Consider the following 14810-nt stretch of genomic DNA (forward strand, 5'->3'; position numbering starts at 1 on the left):
CCGACTCATCTTCTGCTAGTGTGCTCTTGATCCCATGTGTTCTCCAGGTAAGCGAGGAACGCGAACCCAGAATTCCATGTCACGTAAAAGAAAACATGATTCATCAGAGCAGGATACCTTTGTCCATCACTCGTTTGTCCAGATGTTGTGCTCAAATGCCCATTTTTGGATTTTTGTGGGTGGACAGGGGTCAGTGTCAACATCCTGACTGGTCTCTTTCTAAGCAACCATATTTGCAATGATACAAGAGTATTCTGAAACCTTTCTATCAGAACCAGAATTAATGTAACTTCCCCAACAATTTGAGCTCATCATGTTGCCACAATTCCACACCACATTCACAGCTGATAGTATTGCATCAAACATTCCCCCCAAATCTTTTCTCCACTTGTTTTAACCTACTTGAACCCGTTTCTTTACCTCTTTTAAACACACTCTATTGCTCAACCTTTTTTATCTCCATTCTTTTTCTAGTCTTGTGCTTCCACTTGAGTCTGTCTCATTCACCCACATATCATCTTGTTGTGGAGAAAGTTCATGGCTTTCCTTTGCAAGAGCCTAAATCCATCTCTGGAGATTTTCCTCCTCCTACTCCCTGCTCTCACTCAGACCAAAATGTTATCTTCAAACACCATGGTCTGTTGAGGTTCCGGTCTAATCTCACCTGGCAGCGTCTCCATCACCAATGAGAACTGAAGGGGCTCAGATCTGATCCCTGATGGAGTCCCTCTTCCACCATGAACTTCTCTTTCACACCTACAGCACAACTCACCGCTCTCATACATGTCCTGCAAAGCCAACCACAGGGCCATTCCACAAAACTTCTGTAAAATCACTTTGATACAATATGATAGATCTACTTTCCGCATATGTCGGCGACATTGTGTTTCTGGAATGTACCGCACAGATATAATTGGTGGGGCAGTGATCATGTGATCAATGACACTCACAGACTCCTCTCTGATTGGTCGATCACGTTCTGTCTCGCTTAATAAAACTACAGATTAGATGCAGATTCTCTCCAGTGAAGGTGGAGGTTTCAACCAACATGAATCCTGTCTCTGTTGTTTTTCATGTGTCAAGTTTGCTGCTAGTGAGAACAGGTGAGCATCATATTTTTATTTTGTTTTCTTTCAACTTTCAAGTATCATCATACATTCTGCATGACTGAGGTTAATATATGTGTAACTTTAACTTTACATTTCTTTCTTTTCCATTTCCTCCTCAGCTCATATTACAGCTTCATCGTCGTCTTTACAGTATTTGTCCGTCAATGTTGGCGAAGACTTTATTTTGGAGTGTTTTAATGAAGGGTCTAAATATCTATCAAAGTTTTATTGGTATAAACAACCTTGGGGACAAACACCAAATTCTATAGCTGAATTAAAAAAAAAGGATAACTGGTCATATTTTCAAAATGAATATAAAAATAATAAACGGTTTAGACTTGACATTGAATCCGGCAGATATCACTTAAATATCTCAGATGCACAAATTTCCGACTCAGCTACTTACTTCTGCATGAGGAGCTCACCAAATGCCTTTGAATTTCTGAACAGCATCATGGTCATTGTGAGGGATTCCAGTCCGAACGTCAACCTCTCTGTCCTTGTCTCGCCATCTGGGACCCCCAATCCAAGAGGCTCTGAGCATCGGAAGTGTTCAGTCCAAACTGGGACTTGTGGTACAGGGCACAGTGTTTACTGGTTCAAAGACTCCGAGGAATCTCAACCGGGAATTATCTATACTCAAGAAGTCGGTGAGGATCAGTGTGAGAGCAAACCTGGGACCCAAACACACACCTGTTTCTACCACTTGTCGAAAGAGAATCTGGCCTCTCACACTGAGACCTACCGTTGTGCTGTTGCATCATGTGGACAGATACTGTTTGGAAAAGGGACAACTCAGGATCCACAAGGTACGTGTAAGAAGAAGACTATTTTTAGTCATTAGTGAAAGTTGCAGTCCAATCTATTTTTTTTAATGTTTCTAGTCTTCATTCATAAATTATTATCATATTTTTCATTTTGGAATATGCAGGCAAAAACTGGACACCTGTGTTGATCGGAGCTTTGACGTTTAACACAATCATGGTTGTTTTCTTGGCTTTTACTGCACACAGACTGTACAGGACACAGAGATATAAATCCACAGGTAGGGAAAACTAAGATTATGTTCAACGTGAGAGGTTCATATGGAAAGTTATTTAAATATTTATATATCTATTTTTATCAACCAAGCTCAGAAATGTTTCCAAAGTAGAAATCATTCAATCGAGTAATCCTCGCAGACAGTCTGTACAAAAGGAGGTGCTGCCAGTTTGAACTCCTTGGACATTGCTTCAAATCAGCCCTCAGTTTTTGAGTTCATTAGATTTAATCCATATAAATCCAAAGTTGTTTGGGTGATTTTTTAGTATGATATAAAGTTTACACCCAACGTTTAAGCCCAGACAATTAATCACTTGCAGGTGTATGTTCGGTTAAAACTACCCAACATATGCACGGATATTACTGATGAAGAATATCCTGATTAAAACCTGATGAATTAATGTCCATCATTAAAGATTAATGATCAAATTTTTGATAAAACCGCTTTACTCCAGCTTCAAAAAGTTATAGACAAAATTGGAATTTGCATGGTTTAAGGCTGACACATATGGGGTTTTCTGTTATTTTTGGTTGTATCTCGGAGGGGGTCAATGTCCAAACTCATAGTTTGTCCACTGGAGTGCCTCAAGCCTCAGTACTGAGTCCTCATTTGTTATGAATAAATACCTCCACATTTGGTACATTATTACTGCTTACAACAAGTGTTAGTGTTGTGTTCTGAAAATGCTTCTTTTACGGACCAGACTCACAAGAAAGACCATCGGTTGTTCCGGCTCCAGATGCAGAGGTAGGAACATGTTGGTTGTATTTATATCGCCAAAAAAGAAAAAAGTTATCTGTAGTGATACTACTGTTATACTTTGCAAAAATTGCACATATTTTGGGTGTAAAAAATTAACATTACAATGATAGTTATTTGTTAAAAATCTTAAACAAATAATATCTTGACACATTCCTTTCTTATGATGAATAATTATCCATGGCAACAAAAAAACATTTGACAGCCAACTGAATTATATTTTATTTACAGGGTCGCCAGGAAGCAGAGAACCTCCAATATGCCACTCTAAGTGATTTCAGCAGCCACAGACCAAGAGTGAGAAATGACACCAGGGGTGAATGTGTGTACGCCAGTGTCAAGCTGTAGATCATTCTGGATAGCTGTTGTTGTTCCTGGATCCTTCTTTGAGAGTAAACTTTGCATTGTATCTGTTTTATTGCAATAAAACAACTGAACCTCCTTCAATCTCACCAAGTCCGTTTGTGTTAAGTCATAAAGTTTGATTTCTTTGTGGAATTTACAATGAAAAACCACAGAACTCAGGACCCCTGTGGAATCAGTGGGTCAGGAAGCTGGATACAGAGAGACACCTAAATTGACATATATGTATTGACATATATGTACACAAGTTCCAAGATGTACTGTCATGGCACTGATGGGAAAAGAACTGGAGTCAAAGTTATCTTGAAGGGGTCATTTACAGTTAGAAAGAAGCTAGTTGTTCACAGAATGCTGCATCAGAGTATATTAATGGAAAGTTGATTGGAAGGACAAGATACACCAGCATAGGGGACAGCCACAGCTTCGAGGATCGACAAGCAAAATCAATTCAAGAATTTGAGGGAACTTCACAAGGAGTGGACTGAGGCTGGAGTGAAAGCATCACAAGCCATTGCACACAAACCAATCCTACACGATGGTGAAAATCTCACTTTCCTCGTGTCAATCCACTTCTGAACCAGAGACAAAGTCAGAAGCATCTTCCCTGGACTGTTGAGAAAAGAACTGTATTGTTGCCCAGTGGTCGGAAGTCCTGGATGGTGGAGGTGGATGCATCCGACACAAGTCTTGGGAATATCCTGTCACATAAGTCGGTGTCCGACAACAAGAGAACAAACCTGCGACCCAAACACAAACCTGTTTCTACCACTTGTCAAAACAGAATCTGACCGGATCTCACACTGGAACTTACCTTTGCGCCGTTGCATCATTTGGACAGATATTTTTTGGAAAAAGGACAACTTTGCTCTCACAAGGCTCAGTGCTGGGTCCACGTGTGTTCTTCATATACAGCTCTTTGATTGGTAGCTTATATCTGTCGCAAGTTTTTGAAACTATTTTCTGTATCGGAAAAAAACTCACCAGAAAGGCCATCGATTGCTGTGGGTCCAGATGCACAGGTAGGAACATATTTGTATTTATATCCACTTTCATCTTTTTTGCTGCATATAAATCAAATATAGCTCATATGTCAATATTTGGGGCAAATTTAATTGAAAAAGTACAGCTATCCATATCGAAGCCACTGTTACACAAAATAGCATATTTTTGGGGTGTATAATGATGCGCCATTGGACATTTGAGTCATGAACATAGTGTTAAAGTGTTAAAGTGTTTAAGTTGAAGTGTTTTTTAAATAACTTTGAACATGTCAGCAACATTTACAAATCTGACACCCAGCTGTTTTTCTTTGTTTAAACAGGATCGCAAGGAAGCAGAGAACTTTATGCCACTTCAATGGATTTCAGCAGCCTTGGACCAAGAGAGAGAAATAACAGCAGGGATGAATGTCTGTACCCTGGTGTAAAGAAGTAGATCATTCTTGACTTTTATTGTCATACATGTGTCCTTGTTTGAGAATAAATTGTGTATCTGTTTTTCCTACAATAAAAAAAAATTGAGTTGGTTTGTGTTAATTGAGAAAGTTACACCAAACAACCACAAAACTCTCAACCTCTGGACTCTGTGTGTCTGGAAGCAGGTTTTAGAGAGACACTTTAAGTCCACATGTGTTATGAAGAAGATGTGTAGCCCTATGAGGGATGGCAGCAGAAAATAAATATCAACTCTGAATATATACATGTACATATATATGGTGTCACTTTCAGGCCTCTGGTTTATTGTTTTTCCATTCGGAAAAAAAATATTTGAATCATGAATGAATGCTTGCTGGGACTAGATGTTCGAATCCCTTGATAAATCAGCTCAACGCTGGTGTTGGAGATGTTCTCTTGGATGGGGTTTGAGGTCTTTTTGAGTGCTTGGTTTTGACAATATTGGTGTGAAAATTGTGCCAAGAGTAATTATGTGAGCTGGCATCTTCGACTTTCTTACCAAATCCTCCAAGACCCGTGTTGCCAACAATTGCCACTGGTACAAATTCCCTGCCCTCAGAGTACCAGTGGAAATAGGGCTACTAAAGGGTGGAAGAAGGAGAGGAGGAAGTCATGTTCAGAAGCAGAGAGAAGAAGGAAAGGCAAGAGTTAGAAAAGGTGTATATACTGTTTGTCCAAGAAGACCAGTTTAAAGAAAGTTAGGAGCAGGTTTTGAGTTGTCGTGGTATTGAAAGGAAGATAGAGTAAAAGTGATCTTGACAGGTCAGTTTGTTTGAACTTCCTCTTGGATGGGGATTGAGATGTTTTCTTGGGTGGGGTTAGATTGGGGGATGACCTGCCGGCACCTCCAATGCAACACCTTATTATTTGTGTTCCCCTGCCTTATAGGATGTTTCGGTCCTTCCATCACAATCCACCCTCAGCTGAGTCTGGCCCACCGCCGGCTGATCAGACCTGAGTATGCGTTGTCCTGGAGGTACCAAAGGTAATTGCAAAGCCCATACTGTCACCCTCTGCTTCCTCTGAAGCCATTGACTTGACTTCTTTTGGCTGTGGTCTCAAGCTCTGTCATTGTCTTTGGTTGAACATGGCCTTGGATTCAAAACTCCTTTAGTAGGCTTGAAGGGTGGAACTAGCTACAAAGCCTCTGCAGCCCACTTCCACTGGACACACATACACCTTCCAGTCCCGGTCCCCTGTTTGAGCAGCCAAGTTTCTCAAATGCTTCCTCAATGGCTTCCTTCCAGGGGACTGGCAGCTCCACAATGAGGACCAGATCTGGGCACAGGTTGAATGCTGCAATTTAGGGTTTTAAGGTGAGACGGTGACTCAAGTCAACTTGCATTTTTCAGTCCCGGGCTTCATAAACACATACAGGTTGGTAGGAGAAATCAGAAGGCCTAGCATATTGGCTTCCATGTTCCACAGCAGTTATCTTCCTCATCGCTTCACCATACATACTCCCCCAGTTACCTTGTTTAGCTCGGGACACAGATGTAGCACACCTGTCCGCTTCCTCCTTGTGGGGCACTTCTTGTACCTCCAGAAGTAGAACAGAAAAGCTTGAAAAACAAACTACGTATATTTCCGGTTTGTGAGCGTGGGCGGCGGTGGAGAAGGGACTGTGAAACCAGTCAGGCTGAACTCAGTGAAGAAGTTTGACCAAAGTGAGAACTTCAAAGAATCTCTGACTCTCTTTTTTTTTCTTTCCTTTTTCCTCTTACCATTGCGTGATGACATGATGAAAAGTGAATAAAATAGACCCCATTAAAGGCTTCCTGCATGAACATCACTGGCATCGAAACCTCACTGCGACCACTGCAGATCTTCATGGGGTTTGTGATGCACAATCAACTCATGAAACCATCAACAGTCAATTCCTTTACAAAAACTCCTCCAACATCTCCTTTACAAAAACAGCCCGAGAAGACCAACAGGTGTTGTCAGCACAGGAGTGGTGGTTTATTGTATGTTCTGACAGATATGCTATCATGTCTCTCAAAACATCTGCATCTTCATGAGAATAACTGGAACCGTGTCCATTTACTGCTTTACACTGGAATACACACACTGATCTGAGGTTTCCTCCCTCTGTCTTCTTGGTCCTCTTGCCTTGGCAACTGTTAGAGCAGCATAGTGGAGGTTCTCTGCTTCTTGGCGATCCTGTTAATTTCACATGAAAAACAGAATTTCATACATTATATATTTCATGACTGATGTGAAAACATGGTCCCCCCCTAAAAGCTCAACGTTGATGTTATGCATTTCATCACTTCTTTGGAAAGTATTAGTCAGATATTTCCTGACTTCTCAATTTGTCAAGTTGTAATTGAAATAGCGGTAATACAACATGAAAATTATGGAAGCCAAGACTAGAACAGCTTCATTTTCAAAACTATCTTTTAGTTAACTAAAAAAGTTAGTAAGTTAACTAAACTATCTTTTATAATCCCTGTTCATTAAAAGGTAAATCGTTGATGTTGCTTATATCCTGCTTCAAAATATTTGACATAAACATTAGATAGTAAATTAACATACCTCTGTATCTGGGGTGGGGGTGGATGGAGATTTGACTTGAGGTTCTGATCATTGAAAAGGAAAAAAAAAAAATCAGGCTTTCTCAACCTGTTACCATGGACATTCATAGATTCAAAATGACAATGAATTGATCAGTGACGAAAATTCATAAAATGTACCCTGGAAGAAATGATTTCAGCATGCAGTGGTATCTACTGAAGAGACACGAGAATCCAACTGGACAACTTTGATAGGTAGTGACCGTGCAGACCAAGAACACCCTTCAAGGAATGCAGTTTCGGAGATAGTCTGAACCAATTGTCTGTCAATCAAAATCCGTCCTTGTCTCACTCGCTCAAATCATTGCACTTCCCAATTTTTCTTGCTACTAATTCACTGACTCTGGAGACAACATATTCTCTGGCTACCCATCATATCCTATCTACATACAAGTGGCATGATGAAGAGACAGTAAGTGAACATTGAACACCTCAATATACATGGCACTAATTTAATACACGATAAAATGTTCCAAATGATGATATTGGCATCACCTCATAAAATGATTGCCACTAAGCTTACTCTGACACTGATGTTTGCAGCTAAAAAGTCATGAACAGTGAGCATAGAGGTCAGAGATCGACTGTTTGTCTCACCTGTGTGTCGGCTGGTGTTTTTCTTGTACAGTTTGTACACGGTAAAAATCAGGAAAGCATCCAGGATTGTGGTGAAGATCAAACCTCCTCTCAGAACAGGAACCAAGTAACTTGAGTTCATTCTGCCTTTAGATTCAATTATTTTAAAATAAATTAGATTTGGATTTTTTCATCTCATTCATAATACATAACTAATAAATCATTCTATCCTACTTACCTTGTACGTTCAGAGTTATATTGTTTCCAAAAAGTATCCAACCACATGATGCAACAGCACAACGGTAGGTTCCAGTGTGAGAGACAGTCAGATTCTCTATTGAAAAGTGACACAAACATGTTTGTCTTTGGGTCCCAGCTTTGCTCTCACACTGGTTCTCTTTGACTTTCTGAGTGTAAATAATTTCTGGTTGCGATTCTTCTGAATGTTTGAACCAGTAAACACTGTGTCCTGTATCACAAGTCCCAGTTTGGATTGAACACGTCAGATTCACAAAGTCTCCTGGCTGGAGGGTCTCAGATGGTGAATGGAGAACAGAAAGGCTGACTTTCAGACGGACGTCCAACACCCTGACCAGGGTGCTGTTTAAAAATTTAATTTCATTTGTTTCGCGCTTCACGCAGAAGTAAGTGGCAGAGTCTGAAATTTCTGCATCTGAGATCTTGAGGGTATTTCTGCCAGCTTTACTGTCAAGTCCAAAGCGTGTATCTTTAAATTTGCCTTCTAAAGTTCCATTTTTTGTGAAATTAATCATGAGCTTTGGTTTCTGTCCCAGAGTTTGTTTATACCAGTAATAGTTTTTGACATATTCAGAGTCTTCATTGAAACACTCCAAAACAATGTCTTCACCCACATTAACAGATAATTGTTGGAGAGACGATGACGAAGCTGCCATGTGAGCTGAGAAGGAAACAGAAGAAAACAAAATGAACCTAAGTATACAGATATGATAAACTCAACCATGTCAAAACACATGGCCAAATTTGAAAGGAAAACAAGGTAAAATGGAAACTAAATAAACAAATGATGCTCACCTGTTCTGACCAGCAGCAAAATTGTCACATGAAAAACAACAGTTACAGGATTCATGCTGGTTGAAACCTCCACCTTCACTGCAGAGAATCTACATCTAACCAGTAGTTTTATAAAGCAAGACAAAATTTGATCAACCAATCAGATGAGAGTCTGTGAAATTATAACGATCACATGTTCACTCCTCCCCCAATCGTCTCTGTGTGGTACATTCCAGAAACACGATATTGTCAACACGTTCGTAGAGTCGAATATTTCCTGTCAACCTGTACTATGTTATTACACCGACACTGACAGAAGACCTCAACTGGATTGTTGGAGAACAGTTTATCTGTTGTGCTGATCTCAGAACAGCCAGGGCTGTGAGCATCTGCTTGCCAGTCTCCAGTGCTTCATTTGTGGCTATCTTGTTGTATCTGGCTCGAACTTCCTCCTTGATCTTAATACTTTTCTGGTGTCCAGTAAGCAAGCATACCTCTCTCCTTTTTTCCGTGATCTTATTCTCCAGTGCTCTACTTCTTCTGGCCACTTTTTTTTTTTTTTTTTTTAGCTTTTTTTGTCAAACACCTTACTTTCTATGCCATTAGTTACATGATAAGACACTCCAAATGATGACATTGACATTGGGAACTGTCAGCTATTTAAATATAAACATCCAAATGACCGATTCGAGAGAATTACTTTTGTACCTCAGTATTCATACTGAGAGTGTATGAAATGAAGAATAGTGAGTTTTCAATCTGAAGTTTGTGCTTTTTTTCTCCCGAGAAAGTCCAACGTTTGTATATTCTCCTTTATTTTGCGAGGAAAGAAAAGGATGGGCAAGGATTGTATTTGATCTGAAAATGAATTTCCATGTTTAGAAAATATGTTTCCATGAGAGCGACAAGCTGTTTTTGTGTGTGTAAAAAAGTGTTGATGGATTTTTGATACTTTTAAAATTACTGTTTCCGTCAATTTGTACAAATGATCAATAGTTGAAAAGGACATAAAAAGAAAAAAGACCCACTGTTTTTCAGTTATGCACATTATCTTGTTTTTTGAAATTTTTCTTTATTATTATTATTATGTTTAAAAGTATCTTTTATGCAAAATTCTATATGGACTATGGATGAAACAAAAAAAACTGCAGACATCTGATCAGCAGAGCATGAATCACACAAAACATAGCACAGGATTCATCTGTCATATGCAGTGTGGATCACTGTCTACTTTTTCTTTCACCAGGTCCCTTCAGGGGTCACTACAGCAAAATAGCTTCCACCTTCTGCCCATGTCATTTGTATCCTCTTTTGTATCCTCACGCCATCGAATTTCATGTTCCCTTTCACTCCATTAATAAATATTCTCCTCAATCTTCCTGCTTGCCAGTTCCTGCCTCAGAATCCTTTTTGCCAATATCTTTACTACTTACTACAGGAACCCAGTTAAACTTGGGTCTCTGTCATTCACACAAATGTTTTCTGCTCTACTGTAGCTAACCTTGATATCTCTCCTCTGCAGTGCACAACTCCACTTCTCGAGATTTTCCTCCATGCGTTCTCTGCTCTCGGAACATGTCACAGTGTTATTTGCAAAAATCACATGTGTAAAATTTCTGTTTGAAGTCATCTGCCAGCCTGTCCATCACCACAGCAAACAAGAAGGGGCTCATATGTGATCCCTAATTTGTCAAAACATCACTTTGGTCTCCCTTATCACAGCCACAGAACTCCTCACCACTTTCACCCAACCTGCATACATGTCCTGCCCCAGTCTAAAATATTTCTCACAACATTGATGGTCTCTTCAGGAAATATCAAAGCAGACTGTACCTTGTGAGAAAATTCAGGTCCTCTGGGATGCAGGGGGGTCTCTTAAGGACCTTCTTCAACACTGTAGTGTCATCAAGCATTTTTTTTGGAGTAGTCCACTGGAGCAGCAGTCTTTCAGCGGGTGACAGGAAGAAGATAGACAAACTGTTGAGGAAGGCTAGCTCCATCCTGTGAACTCAGTGCAAGTGGTGGGAGAGAAGAGGGTGGTTGTAAAGCTATCATTGTTGATGGACAATGCCTCCCATATCCAATGCAACTCTGCAAACCAGCTAATACATTATTATGTCCACTGTCTTATTTTGGCTTGTATGAACTTTAAATTTGTGCAGAGAAGCTACATGGCCTCCAAATTAACAGAGCTCCTCCTGCTTTCTTATATTTGGTGAAACAAAGTCATCTCACCTTGTGATTGTCTTCAGTGTCGCTAACAATGGGTCAAAAAAAAACATACACACAGGAAAAAATACGCACAGGAAAAGGAAAAGGCCAGATAAGTGGTAGGTGAAGAGAAGAAACAGTAAGAAAATCAGAACCACATTTACATCCTGTTGAGGTGAGACGGAAGCGTTGGAAGGGGGTGCGTGAAGAACCAAAGCTTGGCGAGTAAGAAAGAGCATACAATGCATATAAATGCCAAACAAAATGAGCAAATCAAGTCTATAGCAAATGATGCATTGAAATAAACATGAGAAAATGAAACAAGGTGAGGGAGAGATCAGGGTTCACTTGACTGCTGACAGGAATCAGCCAATATTAAATGAAAGGTATGCAAGACAGTAATGAGACCAGTGATAGTCTATGGCTTCGAGCAAAGGAGGGCAAGCTTTTTGACTTGAGGGCCAAAATGGGTTCTGGAATTTAAAAAAGGAGATGACGTGGAAAAGGTGTATGAAGTGTTTGTGTGAAGTAATTTACAGTAAATAATATAGACAGAACTGAAGTATGCGGAAAAGCCATCACATGAAATGATTTGGCCTTTTTGCAAAGTATAAATATGAAGATTCAGTAAACACCGGACAAGATGTTCCTCAGTGCCAGCACATACAAGAGACACTAGTAAATTATAAGCCTGAATTTGGGAGCACATCTGCAGTAGTGCAGCCCAATTGGTCAGGGGAGTTGCATGACCTCAGCCAAACCTCAGCCATGCAGAAAGCATGGTGATACTTGAAAGAAAAACAAAGGTAAACAAAAACATGTGACTGGTGCTGTAAGTGGGTTTGCAGCTGTGAGTCAGCAGGGTGAAGAGCAGGGGACTGGGCACACAGCCCTGAGGGGCTCCTGTGCTGAGTGTGATGCTGCACCAGATGTTGTTGCTCACTCGTACCGCTTGCGGCCTCTCACAGAAGAAGTCCAGCAGCCAGTTGCAGAGGGAGGTGTTGAACCCCAGCTGTAGTTTGGTGATCAGCTGTTGCAAGATTATGATGTCGAACGCTGAATTGAAATTGTTAAAAAGTCTATTCAGCCTATTCAACTTCGTGGTAGAAAATAATCACCTCTTCTGCCCTTCATTCCCTTTCATTCTCCTCATTCATTAGCTCTTCTTATTCTTATAAAATATTCATGTGTTTTGTTGTCACTGTGATGCCTGTATTAGGAAATACACATATTTGAGGATATTGCTTCCCTGTATCAATTGATTTTTGTTGGCTTTATTGGGATATATGTATATTTTTTGAACTGGAGTTTATACTAGTCACATGCAGCTGATAGGTTATTATTTGTTGTGTTATCTCACCTTGTGATTATTTTTTTAATGTTACGACCAATAAAGTGGAAAAAACACAGATGAAGAAAAGAACCAGAGATAGATACAGAACACCATTTACATCCTAGCAGCATAGAGGGGGATGGAAAATAAATATTATTGATCTTAAGAAGCAAAGCTTGATCTTCTTGCCGGAAAACAATGCAAGGGTTTTTTGGTGCTGTTTTGTTCATCTGTTTGTTGTCCATTTCACCCGAGTAAACAAAATAGTACCTGCAGACCTATTTTCGTCTGCAACTTTATCTTCACAACTCATGTCTTCAGGTTCATATGTTCAGTATTTAGTCAGTCAGCCAAATGTGTTCAGCTCTATGACTCTTCACAGATCAGCAAGCTTTAAAAACATAAATTTAAATTACTTTTGAATGTATAAACATGGAAAGCAGAAATTCAAGAAAAAGTGCAGCAGCAGACCTCATTCTTCCTAATAATTGCTGTGACAACTTCCTGTCAGCAGTCCAATAAATACCCCTTCACCTTGGTTCATTTTGTAAATATTTTTATTTCAATGCAACTATTTTCCCCTCTTTTGTTCAAAAAGAAAACGTGAAAAAACAAAGTGTTAAAAGGAAGGGTGAAACAAGCTGAACAGAAAAGCTTGACAATCAAGCCACATACAGTATGTTAGATGTCCTGTTTGTGAACAGGGGCGATGGTGGAGGGGGGACCGAGAAACCAGTGACCGGAGTTTTTTCATTTCCTTTTCTTCTTATTATTGTGTGATGGCTTTATAAAAAGTGAATAAAATGCCCACCATGATAAAACTTCTTAACACTAGTGACCACAGCAGATACCTCTCTTCATGGGGTTTCTGATGCACAATCAACTCATGAAACCATCTGGAGAAGAAAAGCAGACCTTATGAGAAAAAAAAAAGATAATTTATTTTTCAACAGGTGTAAACTTCAGTTGTTGTAACCATAGAAATGCAAGTTGAACAGTCAACCTTTTACCGAAAACAAGCAGAGAAGACCAGCAGATGATGTCAGCACAGGAGAGATGGTTTTTTGTATGTTCTGACTGACACGCTCCAATGTCTCTGAACATTCAAGAACATCTGCATCTTCATGAGAAATGACAGGAACCATGTCCATTTATTACGTTACACTGGAATACAAACACTGATCTGACGTTTCCTCCCTCTGTCTTCTTGATCCTCTTGCCTTGACAACTGTTAGAGCAGCATAGTGGAGCTTCTCTGCTTCTTGCTGACCCTGTTAATTTCACCTTAAACACAAGAGTGTCATACAGTCATACATGTCATGACTGAAAATAGAAAATACTTCCTCAACAAATGTGATTTTTTGTCTTTTTCATCACTTCTTTGGATAGTGCAAGTTATATATTTCCCTCTTGTGCCCCTCAGTTGTCAAGTGGTTGTTAAAATGGCAGCAATACAACAGGAACATTACAGAAGCCAGTGCAAGAAGAGCTTCATGCTCATAACTGTCTTTGTAAATCTTTTTGAAAAGGTAAATGATTCATGGTGGTCTACCTGTGTGCTCCCACATCCTCTCTTAGAAGTTACCCTATGTTTCTGCCTTTTCTGAAAGCAAGTATTCAGCACAACCATTTCCATCTTTTTCACAAAGTCCATCACCAAAACGCGTTCTGTGTTCCCATTCTGGATACACTTCTTCATCAACTCTATTACCTGCACCAACATGCCCATTGAAATCTGCCCCAATTTTGACACTCACCTCTGGGTTTTCTCTGCCTCACTTCATCTTTCTCACACCAAAATTTTTACCTTCTCCTCAAACTCACAATCCATTGGTAACCTGTAGGTTATCAGCACCAAAGGCAGTCGTTGTTAACCAGGGCCTGAACTGAGTCCCTTCGTAAGTTACAGACTTGATTTTGTTTGGCATTTTTATGCATTGTATGCCCTTCCTGATACAACTCATTGCATTGATCAGGACTTGTGACTGGCACAAAGTGAACACTTGCTTGGGCTCCTTTGGCACTGCATTGTGTCATTTACAAGAGTGTTGCAGTAGATTCATCCATCCATCAATCCATCTTCTGCCACTTATCCTGCACTCAGGGTCGTGGGGATGCTGGAGCCTATCCCAACTGTCATTGAGCGAGAGGCAACACCCTTTTTTTTCAATTAATTTTTTTTTCTTCCTTTTTTTTCAATTAACCTCCAAAATGTTGTTGGACTGTGGGAGGAAACTGGAGAACATCCACGCAGACATGGGGAAAACATGCAAACTCCACACAGGAAGGTCCTTAGGGTCCTTCCTGCTGTGAGGGTGAAATGCTAAACACTATTTTTTGAGCGGCACCGTGGTC

The 14810-nt window shown here is 40.0% G+C and overlaps 3 protein-coding genes across 3 annotated transcripts in view; 2 read left to right on the forward strand and 1 right to left on the reverse strand.

Annotated features, from left to right (window-relative positions):
* LOC147223852 (uncharacterized) overlaps positions 1 to 14810 on the forward strand; it is a 92449-nt gene that overhangs the window by 38293 nt on the left and 39346 nt on the right. The window lies entirely within an intron of this gene.
* On the forward strand, positions 1030 to 3258 carry LOC147223857 (uncharacterized). Its single transcript, XM_086166083.1, has 5 exons — positions 1030 to 1103; positions 1229 to 1918; positions 2041 to 2154; positions 2855 to 2949; positions 3142 to 3258. Exons 1-5 carry the CDS (start codon positions 1049 to 1051, stop codon positions 3256 to 3258), a joined length of 1071 nt encoding a protein of 356 aa, XP_086022209.1. The 5' UTR covers positions 1030 to 1048.
* On the reverse strand, positions 6673 to 9114 carry LOC147223858 (uncharacterized). Its single transcript, XM_086165872.1, has 5 exons — positions 8933 to 9114; positions 8118 to 8798; positions 7901 to 8026; positions 7266 to 7309; positions 6673 to 6890 (listed from the first exon to the last, which is right to left on the reverse strand). The coding sequence occupies exons 1-5, from the start codon at positions 8985 to 8987 to the stop codon at positions 6771 to 6773; spliced, it is 1026 nt and encodes a 341-aa protein (XP_086021998.1). The 5' UTR covers positions 8988 to 9114; the 3' UTR covers positions 6673 to 6770.

The sequence above is a fragment of the Fistularia commersonii genome, chromosome 19, assembly GCF_037954325.1.
Source record: "Fistularia commersonii isolate RoL2024-O1a breed Wild chromosome 19, RoL_Fcom_v1.0, whole genome shotgun sequence".
NCBI classification, from domain to species: Eukaryota; Metazoa; Chordata; class Actinopteri; order Syngnathiformes; family Fistulariidae; genus Fistularia; species Fistularia commersonii.